This window comes from Salmo trutta, chromosome 29 (genome assembly GCF_901001165.1).
Source record: "Salmo trutta chromosome 29, fSalTru1.1, whole genome shotgun sequence".
Taxonomy (NCBI): Eukaryota; Metazoa; Chordata; class Actinopteri; order Salmoniformes; family Salmonidae; genus Salmo; species Salmo trutta.
In genome coordinates, this window is record NC_042985.1 from 43281244 (window position 1) to 43308356 (window position 27113).

Consider the following 27113-nt stretch of genomic DNA (forward strand, 5'->3'; position numbering starts at 1 on the left):
TTATTCATCTTGTCTATTTCTACAAAATGTTTTGCTAGGTTATCGAGTTGGAGTGTATGGGAGTCGAAACAGAATTCCTTATCCACAACGCCGATGACCCCATACCAGTCAGCACAACCTCATCTGGGACGGCAAAGGAATTTATTGAGGGCCAGTTTTCTGTACACTTTTCTGGTACACATATTTTAAAAAATCTATCAGACTTGATTTTCCTTTGCGAAAAATGTATCAACCCCCGATCAACCCCTGTCAATTCATTATAATCCACAGAACAATTCACATTTCCTGTTACTGCACGATTATTTTCCTGTTGTAGCAAACTGACTCAAATTAAGATCCTACATCTGTACATCTATAATGCCTTTAAATACACTCATACAGTACTGTGCCTCTTTTATTGTTACACCTAGGCAAACCTGCAGCTTCACAGTCAAAGGGGTTTGACAAGGCTAGGATGCAAGGAGTACAAGCCTTATTCAACCAGAAGTCTAGTATGTATCTTTTTATTTGAAGTAACTATTAAAATGTACTGTATATATGTGATTCAACAATTAAATAACGGTCCTGCCCCGCTTTTAAGCAAGCTTAAAAAATGTAACCTCTAAAAGTCACAGGTAGAGTTCTGGATACAAGAGTTGACATTTGATTTATAAAAACATATGTGGTAACTGTGCCTTGTTGGTTTACATTGCTGATATTGCAGATTTCTTGATTTCTGTATCATTGGTAGAAGCTTGAAATAATGTGTACACTTGATCTTCCTTCACTAAAGCCTAAATTCTGTTTAGGTTTAGATGAAGCAGGTGGACTTGGCAGAGTTCCATACATGGCTGTGGCTGCTAAGAAGGTGGTCATTGAGGTAAAGGGCATGCCAGGTGGGATAGTTAAAAAAAAAAAGCCCTCCCACTATGGCATGGACCAACTATCTACCATTTTGGAGGCAGGCCGTGGCATCAAGTTCACAATAAGTAAGATGCAATGCTTTCTACAATGTTTCAATGCAGAATTGTAATGTCTTGGTCATTGAGATTAACAACTTTGACATGTACAGTACAGGCAGTGGCTTGACCCATTACTTTAGAAAATCAGGACATTCCCTTTGAACAGATACCCATTGTGGCCATTGCTCTCATTAGAGGCAACGGTGGGCTTTGCTATATATGGCCATCCACCACTTGTTGTTGATTTCCCTTTGGGCCAATGTGTCTGCTGATTTTGAAAATAGAAAGAGTCATTTCAGAATTAGAAAATGGGTACATTTGTGTAAGCTCATTTATCACACTACGTAATGGATGAGGTGTTTCAGTGCAGACGCTAAATTAAAAACACATCTGTTTGATGTTATTTGTTCAAAGTGTACTGTAAATGTAGTCAGCAAGTCAACCTGTATTTTGTCTTTGATTATGGACAACATACTTTATTACCTTACAATTTATCACGTAATTGTGTCTGTATTTTTTTCCAGTCATACACCGGCATCCTTGCAGTTGCAATGAACTCCATTATTACTTATCCATAATGAATTGTTTTTTAATAAAAAATGTTTTTAAACATTGTGTTGGGTGTAATTACATTGATAGATCTAGTGAACATTGGATAAGCAACTCTGAACTGCACTGGTTGGGCATGACGGAGAGAAATTGTCAATACAAGCCTAACATCAGAGTTGCCTGAAGCAGAATGGAAATTCTTATGCCCTGACCTGTTATTCAGAAGACAATCCTTGTATCTAATTTATATAAGGTTGGTTAACTTACCGGCGTGGACCCAAAACACACACATTCTACACATTTATAAACTACCTTTATAAAGTTTTATTGCAACCATGGTGTTATTTTTACTGAATCTTATACAGTATATCAAATAACATGACAATGATCCACATCATATGGGTCAGCCGGTCCTAAACGACTTTGGCCAACCTGTTATACCCCAGAAGTTGTAAGTCAAACTTTTAAAGGTTGGTATTACTTGTATTATTATGATAGGGCTCTGAAACCCAGAGCCGAATGACTTCAGACTGAGCATTTCACACTTGAAACGGCTAACGACAGTGAACTCAAGTTAGGGTTAGGGGTTATATTTACTGTCAGAAGGTCCTATACCACTTTGCTCAACACGTTATACCCCAGAGGTTGTAAATCAAACCTTTAAAGTTTGGTTTGACTTGTATTATTATGACAGGGCTCTGAAACCCATAGCTGAATGGCTTCAGACTGAGCATTTCATACTGTAAACGGCTATCGACAGTGAACTCAAGTTAGGGGTAGGGGTTATATTTCACGTTATATTTTTACTAAAAGCTATTAGCCAAATGGCTTGAAACTATGCTTGAAACGGAGCAAGCCATTCGGCTATATGGAGAAATCATGTGGCACAATGGAACGAGACACAATTGAAAGTTATGGTGTATTTTACAATGCACTGCTAGAACGGGTTAAGTGTATATTCGATTCATTAAATAATTTTTAATCAATACACTGGGTCACATTTATTTGGATAGTCTGGATTTTCCATCTGTAGATGCACTACAGATAGTCATACTATTAATAAACTATGTGTTGATAAGCAACTGTTTGCTACGGTTACGGTTAGAGTTAGGTTTAGAATAAGGGTTAGGGTAAGAGTAAGGGTTAAGTATAGGGTAAGGGCTAGTAGTTAGTTGAAATGTTACTGTCCATCTGTCAATGCTCTACAGACTATCAAAATAGGTGTTACCATACACTGTAAACTGATTCGTTTTGGCAAACAGAGAGAAGTTATACTGTAGTAGGATGTCAATGGGATTGAGTAACATACAAAAGCATTCTCCTGCTCTCCCAGGTTTTTTTTTTTTTTACAGTTTTCTTCAATCACTGGTGCAATTATGTGGTACATTTTCACAACTATTAGCACATAAATCAACAGATCATCAAAATGGGACGTGTTTCAAAACAAGTACATTTTCAATTGACTGAGTACAACAAACATATTCACAAAGTCACTTGTTCACTGCACCAAATCAATCATGCAATTGGCATACATATTACATCTAAGTATCTGCTTTTTACAATGCATTATTCACATAAGTTTTGATATGATTTTCTTGTCATTTGTTAAAATACATACTAAATATGACTCAATCAATTAGCTCAAAACTGATAACTAGTAAAACAAATTGTATAGTGTATTTCAAAAGTAAAGCGTATAGTTTACATATACACAGTGTACAAAACATTATGAACACCTGGGCCCAAATTCACAAAACACTTATTATGGAAAAACTTAAGCTTCTAAAAAAGTTAATAAGATAGTTCTTAAGTGCAATTCCTCAACACTATCTTAATGATTTTAATGGTTTAAAATAATTAATGAGTGAATTAAACATCTTCTATTGCTTTCATGATCTTATTCTCTCACTGCCCAGAGTTCAGGACCAGGGTTTAGCCATCTTGGAGACAAGGGTTTAGCTATCTTGGCATTAAGAACAAATCCAATAACTTTATTTTCAAGAATCTAATTTTGTCTTAACGTTTTGCTTAAGGAGAAACATAAGAAATAGCACAATAACATTTCCAATAACCTTTTTGACGAATAGCAACTTTGCTTAACTTTCTTCATAAGTCTATAGTTAAGGAAAAAAATGGCAGTTAAGAAGAAATTCTAAGGTTTTGTGAATCTCGGCCCTGCTCTTTCCATAAGATAGGTGACTGACCTGGTGAATCTAGGTGATGGGTTCTGACTTCTAAACTTGTAATATTGTTCATCATCAGGTATCCTATGGAAAGGAAGGGCCACAGTCTGGTTGCTACACCAGAAGTTAATGGTTATCTGTAGGAAGAATGTATATGGTGGAGTCAATTAAGGTCGGATATGAGCCAGGGGCTTGGAATGTACTGAGTAAAGGAAAGGCAATTGCTTGTTTGCGGTCACTGATAAGGGTGGAGAGCTGTGGATTAGTGAGGAATGGGGGCCGAGGTCAGGTAAGGTCAGGTCATATTAAGGGAGAAGGAACAGTTTATTACCCATATCACTTAACTTCCTTTCTAGCAATGACGATGTAATGTTTAGAGCGAAGGAGGAGTTCACCTAAATTGGAGTATGTATACTGTATTTGTGCTGGTGGGAACATGTCTTTGTTCAGCTGTCTGACCCACTGGGTGAATAAACTTGGTTTGAGCTTTTATAGTTGTCCTTAATTTTTTACCTTGTTATGTAGAACCTAACATAGGTGAAAGCTATGATCCCTTATCGATGTCACTTGTTAAATCCACTTAAATCATTGTAGATGAAGGGGAGGAGACAGGTTAAAGAAGGATTTCTAAGCCTTGAGACAATTGAGACTTGAATTGTGTATGTGTGCCATTCAGAGAGTGAATGGGCAAGACAAATGATTTAAGTGCATTTGAACAGGTTATGGTAGTAGGTGCCAGGCGCACCGTTTTGTGTCAAGAACGGCAACGCTGCTGGATTTTTCACACTCAACAGTTTCACATGTGTATCAAGAATGGTCCACCACCCAAAGGACATCCAACCAACTTGACACAACCGTGGGAAGCATTGGAGTTAACATAGGCCAGCATCCCTGTTGGATGCTTTCGACACGTTGTAGAGTTAAATCAAATCAAATTGTATTTGTCACATGCGCCAAATACAACAGGTATACAACTGGGCCACCCAGAGTTGTCCCGAAGCCACTCCTGTGTTGTCTTGCCTGTGTGCTTAGGGTCATTGTCTTGTTGGAAAGTGAACCTTCGCCCCAGTCTGAGGTTCTGAGTGCTCTGGAGCAGATTTTCATAAAGGATATCTCTTTACTTTGCTCCGTTCATTTTCCCCTTGATCCTGACTAGTCTCCCAGTCCCTGCAGCTGATGGTGTCATGTTTCCTCCAGACGTGACGTTTGGCATTCAGGCCAAAGAGTTCAATCTTGGTTTCATCAGACCAGAGAATCTTGTTTCTCATGGTCTGAGAATCCTTTAGGTGCCTTTTGGCAAACTCCAAGCGGTCTGTCATGTGCTGAGGAGTGGTTTCTGTCTGGCCACTTTACCATAAAGGCCTGATTGGAGTGGTACAGAGATGGTTGTCCTTCTGGAAGGTTATCCCATCTCCACAGAGGAACTCTGGAGCTCTGTCAGAGTCCCCACTGGGTTCAAGGTCACCTCCCAGACCAAGGCCCTTCTCCCCCGATGGTTCATTTTAGCTGGGCGGCCAGCTCTAGGAATAGTCTTGTTGGTTCCAAACTTCTTCCATTTAAGAATGATGGAGGCCACTGTGTTCTTGGGGACCTTCAATGCTGCAGAAATGTTTTTGTACCCTTCCCCAGTTCTGTGCCTCGACACAATCCTGTCTCGGAGCTCTACGGACAATTCCTTCGACCTCATGGCTTCGGTTTTGCTTTGACATGCACTGTCAACTCTGGGACCTTATATAGACAGGAGTGTGCCTTTCCAAATCATGTCCAATCAATTGAATTTAGCACAGGTGGACTCCAATGAGGCTCCCGAGTGGCGCAGCGGTCTAAGCTGCTGGAGGCGTCACTACAGACCATGGTTCAATTCCAGGCTGTATCACAACCAGCTGTGATTGGGCGTCACATAGGGTGGCGCACATTTGGCCCATCGTTGTTAGGGGTAGGCTGTCATTGTAAATAAGAATTGACTTGCCTAGTTAAATAAAAAATCTAGTTGTAAAAACATCTCAAGGATAGTCAATGGAAACAGGATGCACCTGAGCTCAATTTCAAGTCTCATAGCAAAAGGTCTGAATACTTATGTAAATAAGGCATTTCTGTTTTTTGTTTTTAATACATTTGTAAACATTCTAAAAGCCTAAAAACGACCCAACCAAGCCACACTGCTTCTTGACACAATGCCCGCCAGCCACACCAATGTGTCAGAGGAAACACCGTACACCTGGCGACCGTGTCAGCGTGCATGAGCCCGGCCCACCACAGGAGTCGCTAGAGCGCGATGGGACAAGGACATCCCTGCCTGCCAAACCCTCTCCTAACCCGGACGACGCTGGGCCAATTGTGCGCCACCCCATAGGTCTCCCGGTCGCAGCCGGCTGTGACAGAGCTTGGACTCCAACCAGGATCTGTAGTGGCACAGCTTGCAAATGTGATGCAGTGCCTTAGACCGCTGTGCCACTCGGGAGGCCCCCGACCCCCACTTTTTATTATCTATGCATAATCACTTTACCCCTACCTACATGTACATATAACCTCAACTAACCTGCACCCCTGCACATTGACTCGGTACCGGTGACCCGTGTATATAGCCTCGTTATTGTTATTTTATTGTTGCTCTTTAATTTTTTTACTTTCGTTTATTTTGTCAATATTTTATTAACTCTTATTTTTTTTAAAACCTCATTGTTGGTTAAGGGCTTGCAAATAAGCATTTCACGGTAAGGTTTACACCTGTTGTATTCGGCGCTTGTGACAAATATATATATTTTTTGAGCTTACCAACCAAAATTTCAGGGTCAGGCTGTTGAAATTACAGATAGTCCCTTTAAGGCAAAGCTATGTTTATTTCTACACTCAAACAGTAAAATCCCTTTGTAAAATAATCTAAAAGAAGTAATGTCGTCTGGCAATGCATGATTAAGTTTGGTTATAATTCCAAAATATGTCAATGCAGTTGATGAGGACTTTCATAGCATCTACTGGTAAATTTAATGGAAATCTTCATATCCCAATGCCTTTTTTATTTGTGTTCTATTGGTTTGACCACAAGTAAAGACAATGACAGATTTTACTCATTTGGGTAGTGACGATGTCCAGGATAGGTGACTTCACATGTGATATCTCCATCCTTGTACCAGTCTATGAATGACGCAGTTCTGTTTAATTATCACACACATTTATCTGGAAAGCCAAACAGGTTCCTATTCCGTCATCTCAGAGTAACAGCCTAGGAGTTGCCTGTTGGCCAAGCTTACAGCCTAAGAGGAGGGGAAAGGACCATCATTGATGGGAAAACACAATATGAAAACATGCATATATTGATTGAGTGAGGAAATAATGTGAAAAATAATATACTGTTTAGACAAACAGGTAGGTAGCCTAGTGGTTAGCGCGTTGGACTTATAACCAAAAGGTTGCAAGATTGAATCCCTGAGCTGACAAGGTTGTTCTCCCCCTGAACAAGGCAGTTAACACACTGTTCCTAGGCAGTCATTGAAAATAAGAATTTGTTCTTAACTGACTTGCCTAGTTAAATAAAGGTAAAATAAAATGTGGTGTCTCAAATAAAACTTCCACCATTTTGAAATAGCCTCTCATTTGAGTCTTCTGGTGAAACTTTCCTTTATTCAAACTACAGTATAAAGCTGGAGTGTTCCACTTGATTCATTGTAGTTGACTTTTTATTTTGTTTTCAAGATACATTTAATAAGACTTCATTTAGCATTTATAATGTGCAATCAAATATACACTTTGGCTTTGACAATTTGCTTTGCATCACATGCACTTGTTTTGCATCGCATCACATCACATGCACTTGCAATATGTTATTTATGTGGGCCAAGAAGATTTGAGGCATTTGAGCCACAATGATGCCAATCTTGCTCTCTTTATCTCATCTTTGCCTCTTTGTGTTCATAATTTCCACTCCTTGGTTAGAAGTAAACCGACCCAACACAGCGGTTGTGTCCCAAATGGGACCCTAGGCTATTCCCTATATAGTGCACTACTTTAGACGAGAGCCCTATGGGTCCTGGTCAAAGTAGTGCACTACATAGTGAATAGGGTGCCATTTGAGACAGAGACAGAGCCTTGCTACAGCCAAAGAGGAAATTAAAGGTGAGGCGAGATAGCTCTTGCACTATACCAGACAGCAGCCGATTGGTTGATACAGGGAGACACACTAGAAGAGAGGATATTACATGTTACAGCATTTGAACTAAAAGCTGTGAGCTTTTATGATCTCTGAACAAGCATTGTTCTCTAGTCGAGCATTGTGAATTAAATAATCTGCTTTCATGATCGTGGATAGGTAATATTCAGCAATTAGGAATAGGCCTAGGAATAAGCATTGATCTAGATCTAGACCAATTAGTTACCTGGATACACATTGAACATATCTTGACGTTCATATTTCAAACATTGAAAGCTACTGATTCATACGGTAGGCTCAACAAATGAACATAAACGTAGCTACAATCAAATGCCAAATGCATGTAAAGACATCATTTTCAAGCTTATAGTAGGTTTCAATGTTTGTTGAGCCTGCACAAGTGTTCCTTTTACCTCTTAGTACATTAAGCAAAATTATTCACAGAAATCTGACAGAGAGTAACTGAAAGTAACCAAGTTCATGCATACACACACAAACACACACACACACACACACACACACACACACACACACACACACACACACACACACACACACACACACACACACACACACACACACACACACACACACAATAAATAAATTGCAAACACTTCTGTCACTATACATGCCATATTAAAAACACAGGTGCCATTGTTTGTTATTTCCAGTAATAAACTAAGTACAGAGGTCATTAGGAAACTTTGAACACAGATAAGTGCTAACGAAATGCATCTTCTAGACATCATGTCAATTCAAAGGCATTATGAACAATGCCTCTGCTCTTTCACTGTAAAAAAAATGTGTGTGTTGGGTTGACAAGGAGCATGTTACTCCTCTGTTTCCTCCTCGCTCTCGTCACTCAAAGGGAACTCTCGACACTCCTTCTGTGTGTTGTAGCTCTTCCTGTGCAGAGGGCATTCCTGGTCTATGATGGCCTACAAGACACATAAGACATTTGTAAAACATTGTCATGGGCCCTGATTTCGGGGCATACAATTATTTTACAAGAGTAGGAAATCATCTTTGTTTTCATATTTGACTCTTATACTCCTATTTGTATTATTAAATAATTAATTGGATTTCATAATAATATTATTACTTTCTAATAATTTATTCCTTATTTTCTGTTATGACTGTATCTTTGAAGTGCATGACCATCATCTTTAAAACCATGATCATAATTATTCGGTAAAGACCCACATCAATAAGAGGCACTATCTTTTCTACAATTATACCTTTGGCTAATACACCTTCCCACTATATGTGAGGGCTGATTCTCTGTTAGCTGGCACTGATACAAACACATTGGATTGCAAACCTCACCTCCTAGGATGTGTTAGAACACGTTGGTCCAGACATTCTGGTGGGTCTGGATTATGACTGGAGCCAGGGGATAGCAAATAGGAAATACCACTCACCATCTTCTCCTCCCTGATGGCAGGATTACGCAGGAAGAAGCACAGGGGAGCGTAGAAGATGTTGATGATGCCGATGAATACCATGAGGTAAGGAAATCCAATGGCCCTGACCAAGGAGCCCCCTATCGAAGGACCTGGATCACAACAACACGGGAGACAGAGGATGCTGCTGGGTCAGACAAGCTAGGAAAAGTTGAATCGCTGGGACCACCTGGCTGGGTCATACAATTCAAGTGATTTACTGTATTTGCTGTATTTGTGTAGAAGCAGACAACAAAGGAATTATCACTCACCAATGGCAAAACCCATACACAATGCGACATCAGCTATGGCGTAAACACTGCCGTAGACCGAGGCATGGCGAATATCCACCAGGTATCCCATTATGGCCATCATAGAGGAGTCCACCATTCCTAATACACACAGCAGACAGTTCATAGTTGTAATGGTGATTCAGACCATCATTCATATGTGTTTCTATATAACACATTAGCACCCACCAATAGCAAACCCCAGGCCTGCATTTGGACCAATAAGACCATAGATGTTCTTTGCAAAAGGAACCTATAGGACAAGAAATATGATGGTTATTCATTGAACTACTTTGTGATCTTGCAGAGCCAAAAAAGTGCATAGGAAATAATACTCACGCAAAGGAGACTGATGCCAACAATAAACATCCCAATCATGGAGCACAGCCACCTGAGGAGAGAAAAATACCTTCTCCTTACTGCGAATCATCAACTTCATCACACACACGCACACGCACACGCACACGCACACGCACACGCACACACACACACACACACACACACACACACACACACACACACACACACACACACACACACACACACACACACACACACACACACACTAACACACCGATTCACACAACCCCCATAGGCTTGCATGAGATCTCCTTTACTGAGTGACTAGCATTAAAGAGATGGAGAAATGCTTTATATATTGATCATTGATACAGTACCAGTCAAAAGTTTGGACACACCTACTCATTAAAGGGTTTTTCTTTATTTTTACTATTTTCTACATTGTAGAATAGTAGTGAATACATCAAAACTGTGAAATAACACATATGGAATCATGTAGTAACTGAAAAATTGTTAAACAAATCATAATATATTTGATATTTGATATTCTTCAAAGTATCCACCCTTTGCCTTGATGACAGTTTTGCACACTCTTGGCATTCTCTCAACAAGCTTCATGAGGTAGTCACCTGGATTGCATTTCAATTAACAGGCGTGCCTTGTTAAAATTTCATTTGTGCAATTTCTTTCCTTCATAATGCGTTTGAGCCAATCAGTTGTTAAAAAAAGTTCATATTAAGGCAAGAACAGCTCAAATAAGCTAAGAAAAATGACAGTCCTTCATTACTTTAAGACATGAAGGTCAGTCAATCCGGAAAATGTCAAGAACTTTGAAAGTTTCTTCAAGTGCAGTTGCAAAAAACATCAATCGATATGATGAAACTAGCTCTCATGAGGACCGCCACAGGAAAGGAAAAGCTAGAGTTACCTCTGCTGCAGAGGATAAGTTCATTAGAGTTACCAGCCTCAGAAATTGCAGCCCAAATAAATGCTTCACAGAGTTCAAGTAACAGACACATCTCAACATCAACTGTTCAGAAGAGACTGCGTGAATCAGGCCTTCATGGTCAAATTGCTGCAAAGAAACCACTACTAAAGGACACCACTAATAAGAAGAGACTTGCTTGGGCCAAGAAACACAAGCAATGGACATTAGACCTGTGGAAATCTGTCCTTTGGTCTGATGAATCCAAATGTAAGATTTTTGGTTCCAACCGCCATGTCTTTGTGAGATGCTGAGTAGGTGAACGAATGATCTCTGCGTGTGTGGTTCCCATTGGGAAGCATGGAAGAGGAGGTCTGATGGTGTGGGGGTGCTTCGCTGGTGACACTGTCTGTGATGAATTTAGAATTCAAGGCACACTTAACCAGCATGGCTACCACAGCATTCTACAGTGATACGCCATCCCATCTGGTTTGTGCTTAGTGGGACTATCATTTGTTTTTCAACAGGACAATGACCCAACACACCTCTAGGCTGTGTAAGGGCTATTTGACCAAGAAGGAGAGTGACGGAGTGCTGCATCAGATAACCTGGCCTCCACAATCACCCAACCTCTTGAGATGGTTTTGGATAAGTTGGACCGCAGATTGAAGGAAAAGCAACCAACAAGTGCTCAGCATATGTGGGAACTACTTCAAGACTTTTGAAAAAGCATTCCAGGTGAAGCTGGTTGAGAAAATGCCAAGAGTGTGCAAATCTGTCAACATGTCATAAGGTGGCAACTTGGAAGAATCTAAAATCTAAAATATATTTTGCTTTGTTTAACACTTTTTTAGTTACTACATGATTCCATATGTGTTATTTCATAGTTTTGATGTCTTCACTACTATTTTAAAATGTAGATAATTGTAAAAAATTAAGAAAAACCCTTGAATGAGTAGGTGTGTCCAAACTTTTGACTGGTACTGTATGCAGGAACAAATAGAAGCTAATGGGAGAAGATCAACGAAAACCTACCTTCCCATTTTGTTAGCCAACAAACCAAATAAATTGGTGCCAATAAGGTAAGAAATGCTTGCTGGTAGGAAAGCCATACCTATAAATCAAATGCAAAACACTGTCAGGCACAGGGAGGACTATTGCAATCTAAAATATTAATTGTTAAGAAAAAGACAACGCAGGAACGTACCAAGCTGCCATTTGGGAGAGCACATGGTCTGCATCATCCAGATGGGAAGTGTGGGTTCCAGAATGGCGACTCCCATGTTGGCGAAGCACAGAGAGCCTGAAACCAAAGCACCAAGGTCAGCTCACTTCTGTTTTATGACTATGTCTACGTCCCAAAAGGCAACGTAATCCCTATTTAGTGCACTACTTCACCCATAGGGCCTGGTCAAAAGTAGTGCACTAATAGGGAATAGGGTGACATTAGGGACACTTCCTCTGTGTTTAGCGTTCTTCTCTGGTTTGTTATTCTGACAGTCAAGGCCCAGTCTCACCTGCGCTTATGAGAATGTAGGGGTCCTTCAGTAGGGTCAGCAAAGGAGTGCCCTCCACACTCTGTAAGTTAATGTGAAATGTTAAGCCAGAGGAGACAGAAAGACAGAAAAAATGTCAATTTTTTCTAATGTGAGGGAGTTGTGAAACGTCAACATTCTAAAATAAGACAGCATGTGTAACTTAATGCAATGATGGCTTCTGTTCGGTGCATCTTGAACTACATTGATTTGTACACACTTTGGCTCAATCTGAATATGTCTTTCCAAGGTTCCTCACATCCTAGCTCCTCACCTCCTACTCTACAGTATTGGAACAGAAGTTCCAACGTCCCTCGCCTCAGGCTTTCTTCTCTAATGGTTTGTGGAGGTGGGAGGTGGGACATAGCATTTGAGAAATCAAGGAAAGATGAATTGAGATGAAGCCCCACTATTTTCAGTGATTGGGATTTGATCAAGTCAGTTATGTTCATTTTGAGAGTGTATTACATTTTTTTTATCTTGAAAGAGATGGTAAAAGTATACTCACTCCTGGTGAAATCTTTGATGGCTGAAGTATACAAAGCTGTAACGCTGTGTGTTTAGAGAGTCAGTCAGTTGCCATTAAGGAACATTCCTAGAATATATTTTGTCCTCTCTGAACAATACAAACACAAGAGATAATCTGGTAACACTTTACGTTACAGTGCCCTTATTACTGTGTAACTACTCCTGTAATTACAGTGTAACAACAAATATAGTAATTCCTCATATTACACTGAACTAAGCATAACTCTAACCTTAGCACCGACCCTAAGCCTAAGTAACCTTAAGTACATTGTAAGTACAGACCGTACTGTACAAGTGCAACGAGAATTGTAATTACTCATTATTACACTGTACTGAGTGATTACGATACTCGTTACACTGTAATTACAGGATTAATTACAATGTAATACGGTCACTGTAATGTAAAGTGTAACAGATAAACGGTATTGAAACAGTCAATGCAGTCATAGCACTGAGATTAAATCAGTTCTTGATGTAATATTATAAGAAATATTTTAATTTGATTACCTCCATCAAATACTGCAAGAAAAGCCAAGATTAAGAAAGGAGCAGTCTTCCCCACAAATTCATACATCACACTGCCAAATGGCGCTCCAACTGTCAAAGACATTTTCAAGAAGAAATAACTGATTTTACATATATTCCACTTGATGATTTCAAGTTTGTCATGTTGTAGCATAAGACACATTTCACCATAACCATTTGCTATTTAGCAGAGGATTTTATCCAAAGCAACTTACAGTAGTAGTGCATACATACATTTTCGTATGGGTGGCCACAGTGGGAATTGAACCCAAAACTTGGGCATTACAAGTGTTCTGCTCTACCAACTGAGCCACACTGGAACACTAGGATCTTAGAAAGGGGGAGGAAGGGGAGTAACTCACTGAGGACACCCATGGCCAGTCCACCCAGAGCGATCCCCATGGCTACGCCTCTCTCCTCATCATTTGTGTACGCACTGGCCAACATTCCCAGCCCTGCAGGAGAAGACATGCTTTTCACTTAGACATTAAGATGCTAGGACAAAATGGTTCATATTCTATTGCAACACTGGGGAGTTAGGATATTATTGTGAAACACAAAACACAACACCCACACACAGTACCTGCCACAGAGGAGAAAGAGGAACCAATTCCCTGAAGAGAGCGAGCAAAAAACAACAAGGCGTATGTACCTGAAAAGGCAAACACTGACAACCACCAGACACAACCAGCATTATTATGACTGCACTGTGGAAAGATAAAATCAAATCTAAAGATGACACATGGGAGTTGTGAAACAGTCATGGTATGTATATTAGAGATCACTACCTCAATTATATCTCATTATCAACTGTGTGTAACAAGTTAGAAGTGTGTGTCAGTGTCAGACACGCATACTTATTGTTGAAACAAACATGATGATGAAGCCAGCAAACATTGGTATGTGATATCCAACCCTTGGGGAAAAAGAGAAGGATATGATTAGAACTAGTGTGTATTGTATTTCTTCATTTTCAATAAATGAGAAATTGAACACCGTCCTAGCTAGCTGTGATTTTGTCACACACAGAAAACACTTGCTGTGTAGCCGGAACATGTACCTGTTGGTCAGGGGACCCACGAAGGGGTTGATTAGAAGCTGCACCAGAGCCTTGGAAGCAAAGAGGAGTCCCACACGAACATTCTCCTTGTCCAAGAAGGCACTGTCCTCCTGGCATGTGCTGCCTTTCACCTGGCTGGAGTTTTTGGAGATGTTGAAGAGGAGGGCCTCAGACAGGTTGCTCTCAGAGCCTCTGAGGCTGTAGGAAGTGTTGTCATAGAAGGAGTGGACCGAGGCCAATGTGAAGCCCTCCTCAGATGGCCTCTGTGTGCTGGGCTGGATGAAGGGGTCTTGTGTCGGGTGGTCAAGGGCATATAAAAAGGTTGGGATGATGGGCACTGCGAGAGAGGAGAGACGACACATTTGGGTTTGGAGGAGACTGTGGACTTTAAAAGGCAGAAGGAAGGAAGAGAGGTCAACCCTTTTGTCTCAGTACCGGGGAGGCACAGTGGATCTACTCCATGAGGGGTAATGTGGTCGCACTGCTCTCTGTCGCGCCAAGTTATTCTCTGTGTGCTCTAGAAGTCAGGCCAGGTAAAGGCAATTGCCATGGTCACGCTAGCTGCACTGTTGGCCCTGCAGCTAAATATTAAAACGTGTGATGTCCCTTTTTCAATGCAGATGTCACTGCCCGATCTAAGGTACACGCCACGTGCACTTTTGAAAGTGTGTGTATGTGTGTGTGTGGGTTGTCTGGACTCACCGACAACAGTAAGCAGCATGTTATCCAGTAGCAGGGCTACACACACGACCACCAGCACCAGTCTGGAGGAGCCTCTGCTCTGTCGCAGCCACTCCCGCACCCACGCCAAGGGGTTGAATAGTGGCATAGCTCTCCACGTTCCCTGGGCCAATAGCTACAGAACAGTTCTCTTTTTCGGATGAGAAACAGATATGCTGATTATTAAAACATATTTGACAACATCAACATTCGTTTACCAATTTAGTCACAAGAATATGTCCCCACAACCGTGTCTATACATTATCGTTACACCACTACATTTGAGTTAGTCCTCAACTAACTACACATAACCTACTCCAGGTATACTCTTTTCATCTGAAAATATAAAACCGTAATAGTAAATGATCTGAAGGGGTCTCATCTCTCTGTGAGTGTACTACCTCCAACGTTACCTATCCCTGCCCTGCAGCCACCACTCATGCACCATCCATTTCAATTTAATAAGCTGGGATGTGGTAGCTAATGGAGTGAACTGGTGGCTGCTGCCTGGATGGTCGGGCATGGTATTTCTGGAGAGACATTTGGCTCCGAGGATGTTTTTTTTCTTCTCAGCAATAGGATTAGACTTCCTCCAGGGCCCTCTCCAAACCCTGCCTGCTGTGTTCTGTTCTGATCAAGGTAAAGTGCAGCCTGCTTGCCTGCCGTGGTGCTCACACACTGTAAATAAGGACTGGTCCATATGTTAAACAAACGTCTGATCGCACAGCTCCATCATGTCTCGTTTTACCACGTGCTAGTCAAGAACAAATGTGCAAAGGGCTCAGTACACATAGTACCAATCTTCTATGAAAATCACGATGTCTTTCAGTAACAGAGGTGATTATGGATTAAGTTTATAATTTCTGCAAATTAGGTTTGCAGAGAAATCTAAATAGCTTACTTTTATCTTCAGACATCTTACATTACTATATTGACACATCATATAGCCCATGGTTACCATGCGTAACTGGTGGGAACAAACCAATGGATAACATTACAATTCATGTTGAGTCATATTCCATGCATTATTTGCATCTTTAATGATTACAGAACAAACTATAATTAACATTTCTAAAATTGATTAGCCTCATCCTCATCAATTTCAGTTAGGTCTATAGTAAAGTATTGAGGATCCCTTAAGTCCAATTCGACCTGAGTCAAGACCTCTTACCTTCAGATACATCCTGCAGATCCACATCGGATACAAGTGGTCATCTCATCCTCCTGTTGCTCTATTTAAGTCCTCTTGTGGCTGCCCTTTTTTCATAGGGTAGTCACAGCCCCCTCACAAACACATGCACGTACGCACACATACTGTACACACTCCCTGACCTGAGCTCACTCTGCGTCACAGGGGGAAGTAATTGTCTACATCTGCTGCTCTTTATTGAGAGGGGTGGGTGGGTGAGGGGGGGCTGTATAACCTGAGGCTGGTGTTGTTCACAATAAGCTTTATCTGCCATCTCAGCCACATTAACCCTTTTCAAACTGTGGAACAACCTGGTCTTTTCCCCTGGCCTGTTTACATTGCACCTTTGTCCAATTGGCTCTGTCAACAGGTTCCTGTGATGCTAGCGTACCAGGAAGAGAGTCTTGTAAACTGTAAACAAAAGGCAGCACACCTCCAAACCGGCTGCTGGAAAACCTGGAGCCACTGTTGGTTCACTGGTTGATATGCAATTATCATATTATCAAAGTGTAAAATTGGTCCAATTAGAAAATGAAGGATTTTGAGAATTCCTGAAATCCACACCACTCGCCCATCTAAAGAATTGTTCACACTGCAGGCCTTAATGCTCAAATCAGTTTTGTTTTTTCAAATCCATTTTGAAATACTTACTGTCCAAATAGCAAGTTACAAGTGACCAAATAGGATTTGTCATTTGCTGACATGGCTATGCTAGTCATAGTAACGACAGGTGTGTGCACAGTGGTGTTGGCTAATTGGTGGTGGTGCTCATGCTTCCCATCACTCAGAAGTTATGTAGCAAGCTAAGATGACAACAATTTCTGCCATGGACGTTTCCCAGTTGCTTTGAATGCTCAAAGAACACTTTTAAAGCGTCAAAGGATAAGATGATCCAACTGTCAAAATGAGTCAGTTTTGGCCAGCCAAGGCAGTCAACTAGCTTGCTAGGTAGCTGTTAAGCTTCCTTGAACATTCACTAATTTGTTTGTAAGCAATTAACAAGATAATTAGCTACCATATGGTCTTGTCAAACTCTCAACAGAGTAGCTAGCAAGCAACAATATATGCCAAATAAAAGTTAATAAACCACTTGAGGGCAAATAAATCTGATTTTACCATTCAGACACAAATCACCTGGCCAGGAATCAGATTTGTATCTGACAAAGGACCTTTGAAGGTGGTTTGAAATGTGAATTGAAACATCTGATTCCATGTGCATGGGCTGTATAGACTTCAGGAAAAATAACAGATTCTAATAGGATTTGCAAAAAAAATGGATTTGAGTCAATTCAAACTGCCAATGTGAACATGGCTTAAAAGTACCATGTGAATCTAAGAGGGATAACTCCTCTATAGCTTGAATTCTTTTCTTTGCATAAATGATAGTCATGTACTGTTACTATATTTCTGTCAGCTTGGAATGAATTAGTGGTGTGCATGGTTTTTAGTGGGGTAGGGAGTACTGTGTTTTGATAGCTGAAATTCACCTGGAACTGAGCAGGTGCCATTGCCTACTAGCTCGAGGGTAGGATTTAAAAAAGGCAGACCTGAATCAAACAGCCCTAGGTGAGCTGCCTGGACCAATGCAAGTTCACTCTCCCTGTGTGCACATGTGTACACATCATGTAAAAAGAGAGAAGAGACAAAAAAATTGAATCAAAATCACATTTAATTTGTCAGATGCGCCGAATACAGCGTGTGTAGACTTTGCCGTGAAATGCTTGCTTACGAGCTTTTCCCAACAATGCAGAGTTAAAAAGAACAAGGCAACTGTAAGCAAAAACAGTAAACATTGTCCCCCAAGAATGATGCAGCACCCTCCCCTTTGGACGAATTAGTGACAACAATTCAAACTAGACTATAATGAAAGTAACAAAACATGTGCCCGTTATAGCGCCACCGTGTGGTCGATGTGAATGTTCTTGCATATGTTGAGTCTTGACAGTGTTTGCAATATCTGTACCAAATTTTGACCATGACTATGCCCCGGTGAATGTTTATTGCTTAATGATCATGTTGTTTTAGGTAGTAGTCTGGAAAATATTGCATTGAGAGACCTTTGTCCATATAAGCCACATATCAAGGTTTGTGCAGATCGGTCATTCAGTGCCAGAGGAGTAGCATTTTAAGTGTTTTTCACAAAATTCAAAATGGCAAAGAATCCATCATGTCGGACCTTATGGATCTCTGAAGCAAATGTGTTCCTTGTGAGGAGAGGGACCAATGTACCACATTTCATGACTTTAGGTAAAATGGGGTGAGGGGCATGACATTTAAAAGTTAGAATTTTCAATCACTTGTTATAGCGCCACCATCTGGCCAATCCGTGTAATTTTGTAAATGCTGGATCTCTATGGCAAGACACATCATTCATCCAAGTTGAGTCAAAATCAGGCTAGTGCTGACTAAGATATCTCATGTGACAAACGTACTAACAGACGGAGAATGCGCCGGAGAAGATGGCTGACGTTTTACGTGCTCCTAACCAAATGTGTTTTTTTTCGTTTTTTGCATTATTTGTAATTTATTTTTTTACTTATTCTGTACATAATGTTGCTCCTACCATCTCTTATGACCGAAAATAACTTCTGGACATCAGAACAGCGATTACTCACCACGAACTGGCAGAAGCTTTTTTTTTCCATTAACGAGTCCGACGAGCCCGACGTGAAGGACATACTGCTTTCCCGGGAACAGGTCCAAATCCCCATCATTTGCGTGAAGAGAAGACACAGAAAAAGAGGACGGAGGTCGGGATGCCTTCTGAGAATTCGTAGGCAATCGAATAAACACCCACTGCCTTCCGTTCTACTAGCTAACATGCAATAATTGGAAAATAAAATCGATGACCTACGAGGAAGATTAAACTACCAACGGGACATTAAAAACTGTAACATCTTATGCTTCACGGAGTCGTGGCTGAATGACGACATTATCAACACACAGCTGGCTGGTTATACACTGTATCAGCAGGATAAAACAACATCATCGTCTGGTAAGACAAGGGGGGGGGTCGGACTATGTATATTTGTAAACAACAGCTGGTGCACAATATCTGAGGAAGTCTCGAGGTTTTGCTCGCCTGAGATAGAGTATCTTATGATAATTTGTGGACTACATTATTTACCTAGAGTGTTTTTATCTGTATTTTTCGTAGCTGTCTACATACCACCACAGACTGATGCTGGCACTAAGACCGCACTCAATGAGCTGTATTCCGCCATAAGCAAACAGGAAAACGCTCATGCAGAGGTGGCGCTCCTAATGGCCGTGGACTTTAATTCAGGGAAACTTAAATCTGTTTTACCAAATTTCTATCAGCACCTTAAATGTGCAACAAGAGGGAAAAAAACTCTGGACCACCTTTACTCCACACACAGAGACGCGTACAAAGCTCTCCCTCGCCCTCCATTTGGCAAATCTGACCACAATTCTATCCTCCTGATTCCTGCTTACAAGCAAAAATTAAAGCAGGAAGCAACAGTGAAATGGTCAATAAAAAAGTGGTCAGATGAAGCAGATGCTAAGCTACAGGACTGTTTTGCTAGCACAGACTGGAATATGTTCCGGGATTCTTCCGATGGCATTGAGGAGTACACCACATCAGTCATTGGCTTCATCAATAAGTGCATCGATGACGTCATCCCCACAGTGACCGTATGTACATACCCCAACCAGAAGCCATGGATTATAGGCAACATCCGAAATTAGCTTAAGGCTAGAGCAGCGGGACTCTAACCCGGAAGCTTATAAGAAATCCCGCTATGCCCTCCGACGAACCATCAAACAAGCAAAGCCTCAATACAGGACTAAGATCGAATCGTACTACACCGGCTCCAACACTTGTCAGATGTGGCAGGGCTTGCAAACCATTAAAGACTACAAAGGGAAGCACAGCCGAGAGTTGCCCAGTGACACGAGCCTACCAGAAGAGCTAAACTACTTGTATACCCGCTTCGAGGCATGTTTCACTGAAACATGCATGAGAGCACCAGCTGTTTCGGACGACTGTGTGATCACGCTCTCCGCAGCCGATGTGAGTAAGACCTTTAAACAGGTCAACATTCACAAGGCCGCAGGGCCAGACGGATTACCAGGACGTGCACTGCGAGCATGCGCTGACCAACTGGCAAGTGTCTTCACTGACATTTTCAACCTCTCCCTGTCTGAGTCCGTAATACCAACATGTTTTAAGCAGACCACCAAAGTCCCTGTGCCTAAGAACACTAAGGTAACCTGCCTAAATGACTACCGACCCGTAGCACTCACGTCTGTAGCCATGAAGTGCTTTGAAAGGCTGGTCATGGCTTACATCAACACCATTATCCCAGAAACCCTAGACCCACTTCAATTTGCATACCACCCTAACAGATCCACAGATGATGCAATCTCTATTGCACTCCACACTGCCCTTTCCCACCTGGACAAAATGAACACCTATGTGAGAATGCTGTTCATTGACTACAGCTCCACTTTCAACACCATAGTGTCCTCAAAGCTCATCAATAAGCTAAGGACCCTGGAACTAAACACCTCCCTCTGCATTTGGATTCTGGACTTCCTGCCGGCCGCTCCCAGGTGGTAAGGGTAGTTAACAACACATCCGCCATGCTGATCCTCAACACAGGGGCCCCTCAGAGGTGCGTACTCAGTCCCGTCCTGTAAATCAAATCAAATCAAATCAAATTTATTTATATAGCCCTTCGTACATCAGCTGAAATCTCAAAGTGCTGTACAGAAACCCAGCCTAAAACCCCAAACAGCAAGCAATGCATGTGAAAGAAGCACGGTGGCTGGGAAAAACTCCCTAGGAAAAACTCCTGAGAAAGGCCAAAAACCTAGGAAGAAACCTAGAGAGGAACCAGGCTATGAGGGGTGGCCAGTCCTCTTCTGGCTGTGCCGGGTGGATATTATAACAGAACATAGTCAAGATGTTAAAATGTTCGTAAATGACCAGCATGGTCAAATAATAATAATCATAGTAATTGTCGAGGGTGCAACAAGCACGTCCGGTGAACAGGTCAGGGTTCCGTAGCCGCAGGCAGAACAGTTGAAACTGGAGCAGCAGCATGGCCAGGTGGACTGGGGACAGCAAGGAGTCATCATGCCAGGTAGTCCTAGGGCTCAGGTCCTCCGAGAGAAAGAAAGAAAGAAAGAAAGAGAGAATTAGAGAGAGCATATTTACATTCACACAGGACACCGGATAAGACAAGAGAATACTCCAGATGTAACAGACTGACCCTAGCCCCCCGACACATAAACTACTGCAGCATAAATACTGGAGGCTGAGACAGGAGGGATCAGAAGACACTGTGGCCCCATCCGATGATACCCCCGGACAGGGCCAAACAGGCAGGATATAACCCCACCCACTTTGCCAAAGCACAGCCCCCCACACCACTAGAGGGATATCTACAACCACCAACTTACCGTCCGAAGACAAGGCCGAGTATAGCCCACAAAGATGTCCGCCACGGCACAACCCAAGGGGGGGCGCCAACCCAGACAGGAAGACCACGTCAGTGGCTCAACCTACTCAAGTGACGCACCCCTCCCATGGACGGCATGGAAGAACACCAGTAAGTCAGTGACTCAGCCCCTGTAAAAGGGTTAGAGGCAGAGAATCCCAGTGGGAAGAGGGGAACCGACAAGGCAGAGACAGCAAGGGCGGTTCGTTGCTCCAGCCTTTCCGTTCACCTTCACACTCCTGGGCCAGACTATACTTAATCATAGGACCTACTGAAGAGATAAGTCTTCAGTAAAGACTTAAAGGTTGAGACTGAGTCTGCGTCTCTCACATGGGTAGGCAGACCATTCCATAAAAATGGAGCTCTATAGGAGAAAGCCCTACCTCCAGCCGTTTGCTTAGAAATTCTAGGGACAATTAGGAGGCCTGCGTCTTGTGACCGTAGCGTACGTGTAGGTATGTACGGCAGGACCAAATCGGAAAGATAGGTAGGAGCAAGCCCATGTAATGCTTTGTAGGTTAGCAGTAAAACCTTGAAATCAGCCCTTGCCTTAACAGGAAGCCAGTGTAGGGAAGCTAGCACTGGAGTAATATGATCAAATTTTTTGGTTCTAGTCAGGATTCTAGCAGCCGTATTTAGCACTAACTGAAGTTTGTTTAGTGCTTTATCCGGGTAGCCGGAAAGTAGAGCATTGCAGTAGTCGAGCCTAGAAGTAACAAAAGCATGGATTAATTTTTCTGCGTCATTTTTGGACAGAAAGTTTCTGATTTTTGCAATGTTACGTAGATGGAAAAAAGCTGTCCTTGAAGCAGTCTTGATATGTTCTTCAAAAGAGAGATCAGGGTCCAGAGTAACGCCGAGGTCCTTCACAGTTTTATTTGAGACGACTGTACAACCATCCAGATTAATTGTCAGATTCAACAGAAGATCTCTTTGTTTCTTGGGACCTAGGACAAGCATCTCTGTTTTGTCCGAGTTTAAAAGTAGAAAATTTGCAGCCATCCACTTCCTTATGTCTGAAACACAGGCTTCTAGCGAGAGCAATTTTGGGGCTTCACCATGTTTCATTGAAATGTACAGCTGTGTGTCGTCCGCATAGCAGTGAAATTTAATATTATGTTTTCGAATGACATCCCCAAGAGGTAAAATATATAGTGAAAACAATAGTGGTCCTAAAACAGAACCTTGAGGAACACCGAAATTTACAATTGATTTGTCAGAGGACAAACCATTCACAGAGACAAACTTTCCGACAGATAAGATCTAAACCAGGCCAGAACTTGTCCATGTAGACCAATTTGGGTTTCCAATCTCTCCAAAAGAATGTGGTGATCGATGGTATCAAAAGCGGCACTAAGATCTAGGAGCATGAGGACAGATGCAGAGCCTCGGTCTGACGTCATTAAAAGGTCATTTACCACCTTCACAAGTGCAGTCTCAGTGCTATGATGGGGTCTAAAACCAGACTGAAGCGTTTCGTATACATTGTTTGTCTTCAGGAAGGCAGTGAGTTGCTGCGCAACAACTTTTTCTAAAATTTTTGAGAGGAATGGAAGATTCGATATAGGCCGATAGTTTTTTATAATTTCTGGGTCAAGATTCGGCTTTTTCAAGAGAGGCTTTATTACTGCCACTTTTAGTGAGCTTGGTACACATCCGGTGGATAGAGAGCCGTTTATTATGTTCAACATAGGAGGGCCAAGCACAGGAAGCAGCTCTTTCAGTAGTTTAGTTGGAATAGGGTCCAGTATGCAGCTTGAGGGTTTGGAGGCCATGATTATTTTCATCATTGTGTCAAGAGATATAGTACTAAAACACTTTAGTATCTCCCTTGAGCCAAGGTCCTGGCAGAGTTGTGCAGACTCTGGACAATGAAGCCCTGGAGGAATACCCAGATTTAAAGAGGAGTCCGTCATTTGCTTTCTAATGATCATGATCTTTTCCTCAAAAAAGTTCATAAATTTATTACTGCTGAAGTGAAAGCCATCCTCCATTTGCGAATGCTGCTTTTTAGTTAGCTTTGCGACAGTGTCAAAAAGAAATTTCGGATTGTTCTTATTTTCCTCAATTAAGTTGGAAAAATAGGATGATCGTGCAGCAGTGAGGGCTCTTCGATACTGCACGGTACTGTCTTTCCAAGCTAGTCGGAAGACTTCCAGTTTAGTGTGGCGCCATTTCCGTTCCAATTTTCTGGAAGCTTGCTTCAGAGCTCGTGTATTTTCTGTATACCAGGGAGCTAGTTTCTTATGACAGATGTTTTTAATTTTTAGGGGTGCAACTGCATCTAGGGTATTGCGCAAGGTTGAATTGAGTTCCTCGGTTAGGTGGTTAACTGATTCTTGTCCTCTGACGTCCTTGGGTAGGCAGAGGGAGTCTGGAAGGGCATCAAGGAATCTTTGGGTTGTCTGAGAATTTATAGCACGACTTTTAATCTTCCTTGGTTGGGGTCTGAGCAGATTATTTGTTGCAATTGTAAACGCAATAAAATGGTGGTCCGATTATCCAGGATTATGAGGAAAAACATTAAGATCCACAACATTTATTCCATGGGACAAAACTAGGTCCAGAGTATGACTGTGGCAGTGAGTAGGTCCAGAAACATGTTGGACAAAACCCACTGAGTCGATGATGGCTCCGAAAGCCTTTTGGAGTGGGTCTGTGGACTTTTCCATGTGAATGTTAAAGTCACCAAAAATTAGAATATTATCTGCTATGACTACAAGATCCGATAGGAATTCAGGGAACTCAGTAAGGAACACTGCATATGGCCCAGGAGGCCTGTAAACAGTAGCTATAAAAAGTGATTGAGTAGGCTGCATAGATTTCATGACTAGAAGCTCAAAAGACGAAAACGTCATTGTTTTTTTTTTTGTAAATTGAAATTTGCTATCGTAAATGTTAGCAACACCTCCGCCTTTGCCGGATGCACGGGGGGTTTGGTCACTAGTGTAACCAGGGGGTGAGGCCTCATTTAACACAGTAAATTCATCAGGCTTAAGCCATGTTTCAGTCAGGCCAATCACATCAAGATTATGATCAGTGATTAGTTCATTGACTATAACTGCCTTGGAAGTGAGGGATCTAACATTAAGTAACCCAATTTTGAGATGTGAAGTATCACAATCTCTTTCAATAATGGCAGGAATGGAGGAGGTCTTTATACTAGTAAGATTACTGAAGCGAACACCGCCATTTTTAATTTTGCCCAACCAAGATCGAGGCACAGACACGGTCTCAATGGGGAAAGCTGAGCTGACTACGCTAACTGTGCTAGTGGCAGACTCCACTAAGCTGGCAGGCTGGCTGTACTCCCTGTTCACTCATGACTGCACAGCCAGGCACATCTCCAACACCATCATTAAGTTTGTCGATGACACAACAGTGGTAGGCCTGATCACCGGCAATGCCGAGATAGCCTATAGGGAGGAGGTCAGAGACCTGGCCATGTGGTGCAAGGACAGCAACCTCTCCCTCAACGTGATCAAAACTAAGGTGATGATTGTGGACTACAGGAAAAGGAGGACCAAGCACGCCCCATTCTCATTGACGGGGCTGTAGTGAAGCAAGTTGAGAGCTTCAAGTTCCTTGGTGTCCACATCACCAAGAAACTATCATGGTTCTAGCACACTAAGGCAGTTGTGAAGAGGGCACGACAAAACCTATTCCCCCTCAGGAGATTGAAAAGATTTGGCATGGGTCCTCAGATCCTCAAAAGGTTCTACAGCTGCACCATTGAGAGCATCCTGACTGGTTGCATCACTACCTAGTATGGCAACTGCTTGGTCTCCGACCGCGAGGCACTACAGAGGGTAGTGCACACAGCCCAGTGCATCACTGGGGCTAAGCTTCCTGCCATCCAGGACCTCTCTACCAGGCGATGTCAGAGGAAGGCCCTAACAATTGTCAAAGACTCCAGCCACCCTAGTCATAGACTGTCCTCTCTGGTACAGCACGGCAAGTGGTACTGGAGCGCCAAGTCTAGGTGCAAGAGGCTTCTAAACAGCTTCTACCCCCAAACCATAAGACTCCTGAACATCTCATCAAATGGCTACCCAGACTATTTGCATTGCCCCCCCAACCCCCTCTTTTACGCCGCTGCTACTCTCTGTTATTAGCTACAGTGGGGGGAAAAAAGTATTTGATCCCCTGCTGATTTTGTACATTTTCCCACTGATAAAGAAAGGATCAGTCCATAATTTTAATGGTAGGTTTATTTGAACAGTGAGAGACAGAATAACAACAAAAATATCCAGGAAAACGCATGTCAAAAATGTTATAAATTGATTAGCATTTTAATGAGGGAAATAAGTATTTGACTCCCTCTCAATCAGAAAGATTTCTGGCTCCCAGGTGTCTTTTATACAGGTAACGAGCTGAGATTAGGAGCACACACTTAAAGGGAGTGCTCCTAACCGCAGCTTGTTACCTGTAAAAAAGACACATGTCCACAGAAGCAATCAATCAATCAGATTCCAAACTCTCCATCATGGCCAAGACCAACGAGCTCTCCAAGGATGTCAGGGACAAGATTGTAGACCTACACAAGGCTGGAATGGGCTACAAGACCATCGCCAAGCAGCTTGGTGAGAAGGTGACAACATTTGGTGCGATTATTCGCAAATGGAAGAAGCACAAAAGAACTGTCAAAATCCCTCGGCCTGGGGATCCATGCAAGATCTCACCTCGTGGGGTTGCAATGATCATGAGAACGGTGAGGAATCAGCCCAGAACTACACGGGAGGATCTTGTCAATGATCTCAAGGCAGCTGGGACCATTGTCACCAAGAAAACAATTGGTAACACACTACGCCGTGAAGGACTGAAATCCTTGAGCAAGGTCCCCCTGCTCAAGAATACATATACATGCCCGTCTGAATTTTGCCAATGAACATCTGAATGATTCAGAGGACAACTGGTGAAAGTGTTGTGGTTAGATGAGACCAAAATGGAGCTCTTTGGCATCAACTCAACTCGCCGTGTTTGGAGGAGGAGGAATGCTGCCTATGACCCCAAGAGCACCATCTCCACCGTCAAACATGGAGGTGGAAACATTATGCTTTAAGGGGTGTTTTTCTGCTAAGGGGACAGGACAACTTCACCGCATCATTTGACGGGGCCATGTACTGTCAAATCTTGGGTGAGAACCTCCTTCCCTCAGCCAGGGCATTGAAAATGGGTTGTGGATGGGTATTCCAGCATGACAATGACCCAAAACACACGGCCAAGGCAACAAAGGAGTAGCTCAAGAAGAAGCACATTAAGGTCCTGGAGTGGCCTAGCCAGTCTCCAGACCTTAATCCCATAGAAAATC

General features: G+C 42.2%; 1 protein-coding gene across 1 annotated transcript; it reads right to left on the reverse strand.

Moving 5' to 3' along the window:
• Positions 1-7336: 7336 nt before the first annotated feature.
• slc18a1 (solute carrier family 18 member A1) lies at positions 7337-16343 on the reverse strand. Its single transcript, XM_029722275.1, has 16 exons — positions 16317-16343; positions 15128-15296; positions 14426-14762; positions 14223-14281; positions 13949-14032; positions 13728-13820; positions 13348-13437; positions 12821-12864; positions 12295-12355; positions 11985-12080; positions 11813-11891; positions 9892-9943; positions 9742-9805; positions 9535-9654; positions 9242-9375; positions 7337-8758 (listed from the first exon to the last, which is right to left on the reverse strand). Exons 2-16 carry the CDS (start codon positions 15252-15254, stop codon positions 8651-8653), a joined length of 1548 nt encoding a protein of 515 aa, XP_029578135.1. The 5' UTR covers positions 15255-15296; positions 16317-16343; the 3' UTR covers positions 7337-8650.
• Between the last annotated feature and the right edge of the window lie 10770 nt (positions 16344-27113).